At 36.9% G+C, this 9794-nt stretch overlaps 1 protein-coding gene across 1 annotated transcript in view; it reads left to right on the forward strand.

The window, feature by feature from the left end:
* The window catches only part of NDUFS4 (NADH:ubiquinone oxidoreductase subunit S4), a 51200-nt gene extending 41975 nt beyond the window's left edge, over positions 1-9225 (forward strand). Inside the window, exons 4-5 of the mRNA XM_074166483.1 lie at positions 2370-2443; positions 6804-9225. Coding sequence (XP_074022584.1) covers positions 2370-2443; positions 6804-6907 — 178 coding nt within the window. The 3' untranslated portion in view covers positions 6908-9225. The remainder of the gene's footprint in view (positions 1-2369; positions 2444-6803) is intronic.
* The last annotated feature ends 569 nt before the right edge of the window (positions 9226-9794 follow it).

The raw sequence follows: 9794 nt of genomic DNA on the forward strand, positions 1-9794 counted from the left end.
TTTTGCTGTGTAAGCAAGCTCCAGGCAGGCCAAAAGCAAGTGCTGCGTTGAGAATTGACACTGCTAGGTTCAGGGTTCTGTAAACTAGTTTGTATCTGTTCTGGTTTTTAAGGAATTCTTGCAAAAACTATTAGCGGACAGTCTGGTAATTTCAAATTACTGTTCAACGCCAGGAAATACCTACGACTTTCTTCTCTTCAATTTCTGCAAAGAACAGTTCTTAGAAGTTTTCCCACTTACTTTCGAATAATGTAATGGGATTAGTGGATTAGAGCCCTTTAGGGTCTAGGAATTACAGCCCTTTTCCTCTGAACCCAATATACTTATTTACCTGTAAGTCTTTGCTGTATTTCTGTCACTTTACAGTCTCATTTGCTTTTTATTGCTGCATTTTTTATTTCTTGGTTATAGTTGAACAGTAATTTGAAATTACCAGACTGTGCGCTAATTTATTGTTTTTTCAATCGGTAGGTTTCAATAGAGGAATGGCTATGGTTCTTGTGTACATCTTTTAACATCAAGCTGCAAACAAAGAAACATGGGAAATGCATGGTTTCCATTGTGCAAGATCCTGTAAGAGAACAAAACACGGAGTCCCAGTGTGCAGCGGCCGGTGAGGCAGTTCAGGGCAGGCACAGGAACTTCTGCCGCACTGCTGTTGCTGGCACTGCCAGGGCATCGTGCTGATGCTGGCCGTCCCGAACTCCAGTCTGGTACAGGCTATCACTGACTTAAACACATGGGTAGCGCATTTATGGAAAGAAATCAAAAAGCTGTATTTAGATTGGATGAAAGATGATCCCGCGTGTAAACAGAACAAATCATTTCTGCACAATCCTCATTTCCAAACTGCCTGTGTCCTGGAAGGTTTTCGCTAAACTTGCAGTAACTGAACGGGCACCAGTCCCTCACTACACTTCAGACTTAAACTTCTTTGTTCCCGCTTAGTAGTGTTGAGAACATTTTTCCCCAATTGTGGAAGAGAAGAACGATAAGCAAAAGTTGTCACAATATTCTCATATATTTGGGTCACTTGATTCACCACTGATCACGTCATGGACTAATTCTTGGTTCATAATTTTCCTTACAGCCTTTATAAGAGAAATCTTTAAATGTCTTCAAGAGAGCCTATCTTAGTGGCTTGTGAAAGTGTAATTTTTGCCTTTATCCTTTTTGTTTTTTTTGTTTTGTTTTGTTTTGTTTTGTTTTTATTGGGGAATATATTGGATATATAGTGAGCTCCATTTTTTCCATTTGTACATCAGATAAAATTACATTGTTGTCTTTGCTGGAAGCTAGATTCCCTCCCTCCCCCTCTGCCAGCCACAGGCTTTGTCCTTTATTGTAGGGAGTTCAGTGTATCTTTGGTTGCTTTTTCTCTTCATTTACCCTTCTAGCTTCAAAGAGAGAATGCTGGAGAGGCAGCTCCTTCAATAGTTTGTTGCAATTTGGTCTTGTCTTCCCAGTTATCTCCTAGGCTTATGTACAGTGTTGTGCCACGGAAGCATTGTCTAATCATTGTGCTGCTACAACTGGTAACTTATTTCTCTGAAAGTTTTGTAGATTAATTTTTAGAATGTTACTTCTTTTTCATACTTTGTCATTGTTCTTAAACGGAGCTTTTATAGCAACAAATAAGGCAGTTTGGTTTTCTAAATGAGATTTTAATTTGTTTCAAAAAGCTTTTTGCTGTTTGCTTCCTTTCAGAAACACAGTTGAGGAACAGCTGATAATCTAAAACTAACCACTGTCTATTTAGTTAGCTAGCAGTTTGCATTTCTGAGCTTCATTTTCAGTGGTGGCCTGAGATGTGCGTGCTGTACTGGAATAATTCCTGGAGGTCATGTGACCTCAGGCGAAGCTGAAACTCTTGAGGGTTTTTTGCATACTCTTCAGTTTCTGATTAATGCTTTCTCTGCTCTCTTGGACATTCTGCTCTTTTCTGTATAAGATTATTCTTCCCCAGCTGCTCTACAGACTCTTGGTCTCCTTGAAATGTTCAAAATTATCTTAAGCCTCCAGATCTTCCAAAAAAAGAGGGACTACACAGCTTTAAAAATGAAAAAAAGATTGTTGCAGAGAACTTATTATAACCTCAGCAGGTTATACATGTTTGTCTAATAAAAAACCTAAAAAATTAATTTCTGCATGGACTTGGGAGGGAAGTTTAACAAACTGAAGTAAAACCATACTCTGCAGGAAGTAAGTGTTAATCCTGGAAATAATTAAAATAAAGGGGGTTTTAGTGGCTTGAGAGATGGTATACTACAAAAAGTTGTGTAACACAGCACTTGACTAGCATTGGAGATACAAATACAATTATTTTATATTTCAAATGTGCTTAGAATTTGTCATCTGATTTCTTACAGAGCTGATCCTTTATCCAACATGGTTCTTACTTTCTCTACTAAAGAAGATGCCATTGCCTTTGCTGAAAAAAATGGTACGTATTGTGCATATTGGGTATGAAGGATTCAGCTTTCTACAGGCAGTCTGGATCTTGAGGTGTTACTAACAGAAAAAGTGCTGGATAAAGTACCTTCCCTCTATTGCACAAAATTGGTAGACCATTAGTGCTCTACTTGAGGAGGTGGAAAACAGGGGGAATATTTCCAAGGGTGCTGAAGACATTGAATCGAGGTCTTCCACTTTCTGGAAAAGTGTTCCAGCCTCTTAGCATTACGATTGCAATGCTTTTGCAAGTATCTGTGTTTTGAATGAGAACTGAGCTTTGCTGAGGTCTCGGAGGAAAGTTAATATTAATACCTTAAAAGTATTAAAGTACCCCAGGCTGGGGTTCCCAGCTACATGGCAGTGGGATTTTTGCGTGAAGGCTTGATGTGAGCATCTGAATTGTAGTTAAGGAAAGACTATCAGAACCCTTGTGAATATTTGATAATCAGAAAAACTAAAATTGACTACCAAGTAAGCATATTGACCTGAAGTTTTAGCCATGTTGCAGAATGGATCCATCACAGAATACCTGAAGTTGAAAGGGATCCGTAAGCATCATCGAGTCTAACTCCCTCCCTCCTCCATATGACTAAGAGCATGATCCAGATGCTCCTTGAATTCCAGCAGGCTTGGTGCCTTGACCGCTTCCCTGGGGAGCCGCCTGTTCCAGGGATCGACCACCCTCTCATTGAAAAACTTTTTCCCAGTGTCAACCTGAACTTGCCCTTATGCACCTTTATTCCATTTCCTTGTGTCTTATTGCTGTTCATCAGAGAGAGGAGATCAGCACCTCCTGCTCCGCTGCCGCCCTTGAGGAGGTTGTAGGCTGAGGAGGTTGTACCTCACTCTTCCAAATACAGTACTAAAGTCTAAACACTTGATGATTGTTCATATTTGAGAAAAAGATAGGAGAAAAGCCAGTATCATTACTTAATGTTTTTAATGCTAATGATATATCAGGAGGACTGTTTCTGTAAACTTACTTGGTTATTTAGGCTTGTATTTTCTCACAGAATTATAGTACTGAAAGTAGTATCCGTAATCTCAGCCTTTTGAATATTCAGCAGTCCTTTTATGTGTTGGTATGAATCTTTAGCTGCATTTTTTGGATTATTTAAAAATCAACTTCATTTTCCTTAAAGAGCTGGGCTTAATGCTTACAGCTCATGGCTGTGAGGAAAATTAATTGCACTGATTTAAAGCCAAGAATAATGTACATGGAGTGTAAGCCTCTTCAGAAGTCTTCCCTGTGGTCTACAGCTTTCAACTGTATTTAGTCTGGGGTAAATATATCATAAAGTTTCTTGGTCAGACAAAACTGTGTAAAGTTGTTACATGGCTTATGTTGTACACCAAAAAACAGGATAAGTTCATTAATTTATACAATACAATTAGTAAGCTAAACAATTTAATGTGCAGTTTATTTGCACTTTTCAATGATAAAGACTAGTATTTAATTCTTCTATTCCTCTTCAAGTTGATCTTTTTTTAACGTAATAGTCTTAGTTTTATTGAAAAATACATTTTATTCACTAAGAAATTAATAGGATCATAATATTTGCATTGGATATACCAATTACTGTGCAATTTTAGTAGTATTTTTTAATATTTTATGAATAAGTATGAAATTTGGGAGAATCCGATCTTGTGTTACTTATGCTTCTGTATGGTTCATGCTATTTCTATTTCTTGGTAAATTCAGCCTTTAAGAGAAAAAAACTGAATCCTGGTCTATATACCACTATACTAATGAGCTACTTAGGTCATGTCTTTGAAAGTGATATATTTTGTCCTTTCAAAATGCAGATTCAAGTAAAATACTTGATTTGTTCAGTGTAGAAAGTTTGTGCCTTCACCGAATTAGCAATGAATCTCCATTGTGTGGAAAAACTACAAGAAATTCTACCAACTAAACTAAGGCTGTGACTTAGTTTTAATATTATTAGTTCAATATTCTCTTTCCTTGCACCCTTAATTTTACCATAATTGAGATGTTCCAGACTTTTCTGCAGATGCTGGCTTGCCTAAATTATTACTCCATTTTTATTTAAGGCGGCTTAGCTTTATGTGTATGATTTGTGCATAATATTTGCTGTATATAGCTGATAAAATACAAATTTTACAATAATTAGTTCTGCTTTTAGAAAGAAATTGGAAACTTAGACACACATTTAAAATAGACCTTTGCTTCTAAACTAACCTCTTATTGAAATGTGTCAAAGTCTTGGAACACAAATGTTTACCTCTCTGTCTTTCCCATACGAAATACCCAAGTTTTCCATTACAAAATTCCTTAAGAACCTCAAGTTTAATTTCTGCAAATCCTAGATATTACAGTTATTTTGATAGGAGTGGGAATCCCAAGAGTTCTTTCTCACCTGAGAACTTCAGGAACCTGAGGCAAGCCGTCTTTCTGCCTGCCCCACCTGATGTGTTTTTGAATGTAGGAATAACAGCACTGAATACAGTAATGGGAGAGATCTCTGTCCACAGTCTGACAGCTGAGGATGGTCTGCAGTTGAGGCCAGGAGGAAGCATTTGTAACTGGATGAAACTAAATGTTTAGCCTGTCGACCTAAATTATTTTTTGTCCTTTCCGACATGACTCAGGCAGTTGTTTAGAAACATACAGCTTTAGTAACAGGGATGGAGAGTTTTTCTATTCCACAATAACCTTTAGTCAGGTGATGAAGGTATTCTTCCACAGGCGATGAAATCTGCTTGCTTTCCACTTGGCTTGTATGGCAGAGTTCTGGGCAAGAACAACCTCCGTCACCATTGTGGTATTTTTGTAAAAGTGACCTCTGCTCTCTGTCATGAGCGACTGAAGGTGCCTAACGCAAGGAGACTGTTCCAGAGTGTGAATCCTTATTACATATGGTGGCCTCTTGCAATCCAAAGTTAGATACAACTAACTGTGGATTTTGGATAGCTATGGCAGCCCAAGTCATTGTGTTGGCAGCTGCGAATCTCTTTTGGAGACACTTGGCTCCTCTTTATCTAGTGTATAAAAAGATGAAGCAATAACTTGGGGCTGTAGATTCCATTCCAGCAGCCAAGCGCCTCACAGTTAGGTGTTTTAATGCTGAATGTTGCAATACCAAAGTCTGTCTCTGGATCTAATTCTGGCTGTTTACTCAAGCTTATACTTTTAATCAGAACAGGAGGCAAAAGCCAGTGCTCTCACAAATGGAAAGAATATTTCTTCTGGAGAATAGTTAACTTGGAAATTTACATTGGTTCAGCCTAATAAACATGAAAAAAATGTTGGTGTGTCATTTGTGAATACACAAAATTGAGGCACAGTGACATGACAACTTGCGTACCTTACAAAACATGTTTTGATGTGTAGATGTATCTTTAGTGTTTTCTGTGAACATCTTAAATTTAAAAATTCAGATATATGTTAAATCTTTTAGAACTTACCAAGTTTTTGTTTTAAAACTAAGGAAGAAAAAGTATCATCTTATTAGTATCACTTAAAACTGGATACTTAACCACTTCTAGCATCAAGTCAAGTATCTCAACTTCGAGTGAAGTGTTGCAGTTAAAGACACCAAACTTTGGAATACTGAGTGCTGCCCTGGCAACTTTCCAGGCACCTGGAGGCTGCAGCCGATTTGCATTTTGATTTACATAAACACTAGTATCTCCACCTCCTCTTTTCTGACATTTTTTAGCATTTCTCTTGCTTAACTATCACATAATTTACTTGTCTTCTATCACTTCATTCCCTTTTCTTTTACTCCTAATTTTTTGTATTCTCATAAAAATGTTAAGTATTAAACTCCTTTCTAATGCTGAAGTTTTTTCTTTGCTCTTCCTTTCTTTGGTCCTCCCACCCATCTTTTTCCTCTAGCTTTCCAAGGTCTCCATTCTCTCCCAACCTTTGGGGTTGATCTTTCGTATGCTATTTTTTTCCACATTTCCTTATCTCTATTTTCATTTCCTGTTCCAGCAGACACAGAGCCTTAGTGCTTCTGTGATGCTATGGAGTTGTGGAGCCAGGAACTTGCAGGACAGTCAGTGTTTCCTGTCGAGCTTTTCACTGACAACTGTCAAGTTTTTTGCAGGAGTTAAAAAAAAAAAAAAAAAAAAAAAAAAAAAAAAAAAAAAGGTATGTAGTATGGCGAAATCTTACCAACTGAGAGAACAGGAATATGTCACATCTGTGGCATTTCAGTATTCTCTGCTGCCAAATACAAAGGAATAAACTAGTGGATGCCTATGTGGAGAAAAAGATAATAAAGTTAAAAGGTTTGTTACATTTATTCTATGTCGTATGCTGAGAATATTTAGAATTCTCTTTGTTTCTTGTCTCCCCCAACTATTTCCCCTGTAACCTCCAGGCTGGAGCTATGATGTTGAAGAGAAGAAGATTCCAAAACCTAAATCCAAGTCTTATGGTGCAAACTTTTCTTGGAACAAAAGAACAAGGGTGTCTACGAAATAGGTTGGCATTGGCTGTCTGACTGCGAATAAAGTCAGCTGTGCTATATTTATAGTCCATGTATAATACATCTCTTAATCTCCTAATAAATTTGACCTTTAAACTACAGATGCATCTTGTGATGTCTATTTAAAATGTTTTTGATGTCTCCAATTGAACCTGCTACAAACTTCCCTATAAATAGAGGAGATTTGGAGTGTTCATACTTCTAAAAAATTGCTGTACTAGGAATCTATCAAAAGGAATGTTTGAAATAAACTGCAACGTTAAAGATTATGGTTTATCTTTGATGGTAATTTTATATTCACGGTCTTGTTTAAACTTATCAGCCTTGCAAATATAAATTCTCTCAATAGAAGCTGGGTTTTTTTCGTTCTATACAAGAGAAGTCAGTTGAAGAGCAAATTATGATATATAAAATGTAACATTTGAGTATAACTTTGACTGTTCTCTGTAAATGTATTTGTGCCAAATTAATATTGCCATTATTCCAGAAGCATTCATGACTGGAATAGAAAGCACTGTTTTTTCTGTTGGATATGGGGAAGGTTTAGTCCAAAAGATTGAGATTGCAATTGTTTCTCTGTGATGTTCTTCAAAAGTGGAACTAAACCAGTTAAATATGCACAAATTAAGTCAGAAGAGCGTCAGGTGCCTCACACAGCATGAGCATATACTAATTATATAATTACAGTTCTCTTTTACTGCTAGTTACATGTTTACCTGCATTGAGGTTTCCTGTTGCCTAACAAAAGAGGTGGTGATAGCATCTCAGCCTTAACATTGAATATATAACCTAAACTCAATTTGTCTTACATTACATTAAATCATTAATTTTAATAATGCACAATATTATGTTTGGAATCCTTGGTTACATATCTATGGCTTTTGATTTATTCACTTTCCCTTTAACTTTTACTTAACACATTGAGATATTGATTCATGATCAGTGAAATCTATTACAAATTGGAGGAGGGTACACCTTTTTTATATGCATCTGCGAGTTTTATCCCAGCTGTCACAAAAGAAACAGATGAGACGGCTCCCTTCGAATAGATCTAAAGAATGGTGTGTTATACACTGAATTCCAGCTAAAAGAAGGCATAAAACTACTTTGTGTTGTCCAGAGTTGGTTATATTCTTGTTTCAGTTTTAACCAGCTGCCCTATATGCTGGCAAACATCTGTTTAAAGCATTGGTTTTGACCCAGTTTCAGTGTAATCAACCAGTTGGCTGATGTCGTTCTTTTCCTATCACGGACAGGAACTGTTATTCCAATTCATCTTCCTATTGAATTTTGAATGCTGCATTGTGCAATGGAGCCTAAAGTCCTCCAGGAACGCCAAAGTGCTCCAAACTGGAATCTTGCAGTCCAGAATCTACTGCATCTCTTTGTATTCCGGCTAAGCTTAATATGCTGATCTTAATAAGGAGTCCGTAATAAGAAAAGCCATTCATTTGTTGGGTTTTTTTGTCTGTCTTTAACAAGTAAAGAGCAGCAAGATCTTAATTTAATTGTCTTCAAGCTTTGTAAGATTGTCAACGTTAAAATTTGCTTCAATATCTAATGCAGCAGATGTACAGCTTGGTTTTTGAGATTTTGTAGTCCAGGGAAATGACTGATAAATGTTAGGTACCCAGCATTATCTTTGGACACCTAATATATGAAATTGCTGTATGTTAATCTATACTTCTTGTAACTAGAATCTGTTTCACATAGAGCACAGTTTCTTTTTCTCCTGCTATAATAATGGAAATAATTGAAGGAGAATGTAATTCCCACTCCCTTCCTGAGGAAGAAAGCTTTTTTTTTTCCCTTTTTTTTTTTTTTTTTGTTTTACTGCATATGTTCATTGTGATTCTTTACTGTGCACCCCACCTTGAAGTCTTTAAGTCATACTTAAGCCCAGACCTTCTTTTCCTCCGATCACTTTCCTAGGACTTGGATTTTTTTCTCATGTTGGATAGCTTCTTAAGAAGGAACATGCTGACAACGGAAGAGAGTTGATTATCGTCACTATAGTCTTCAAACCCTAGAAGTGAAACTGAGCGCAGGAGTTTGCAGAGAACCAGTGGAAGATTTTAGAGATTAAAAAATCTACTAGATACCAAACTTCATTACCTTTTTCTTAACTTGTCAGAATACTACAGCACTAGGCTGGAACTGAAGTTGTACAAGATGATCTGACCGTCTTTAGTGAAGTACCTGCAGCAGTGAATGTTTCATTGTTGAACTCCACTTCTGTCTGCTCTGCAGTGTGTTATGGCAGGTAACATTGCTCACAAATCTACAATATGTCCAAATAAAAGGCAAAAGAGCTAAACTACCATAATTAGTTGTTCTAGTGTTCTCAACCATTGATTTGAAAATGGAAATCTAAAGAGATTTTGAGGACTCGAGCCTAATACAAATAACAAATGAGATTAGAGATTCATCTAAGTGGTAGATGTAGCTGTGCTACATCCAACTATTTGAAGCTCTTCATGACAGTAATATTTCAGACCTCTGGAAATATCAACATCATTAATAGGGAAAGAAAAAGATTAAAGTTCTCAAACAAATAGAACATGGTCTTTACCCAGTGCGATTTGCATGCATCTGAGCTGTCCTACCACCTTACATGGCAATAACATCCAAAAGAGTATTGAAGAGTTATAAGAAAATTGTGTGCCAGCATTGCATGCAGAAGAGCCTTACATATATGTTACATTTACATTCTTTTCTTGAGTTGTGTAAATTTTAGAGCTCTTTTTTACAGTTTTGTAGCTTCCATTATTGTGGAAAGCCTTTACTGGACTTGTGTAGATAGATTGTGTGAAGTTCTGGAGGCAGAACTCTGCTACTGGACAAGTCCTGTCCCAGTTCTGGCGAATTAATCCATAGTATCAC

This window comes from Numenius arquata, chromosome Z (assembly GCF_964106895.1).
Source record: "Numenius arquata chromosome Z, bNumArq3.hap1.1, whole genome shotgun sequence".
NCBI lineage: Eukaryota > Metazoa > Chordata > Aves > Charadriiformes > Scolopacidae > Numenius > Numenius arquata.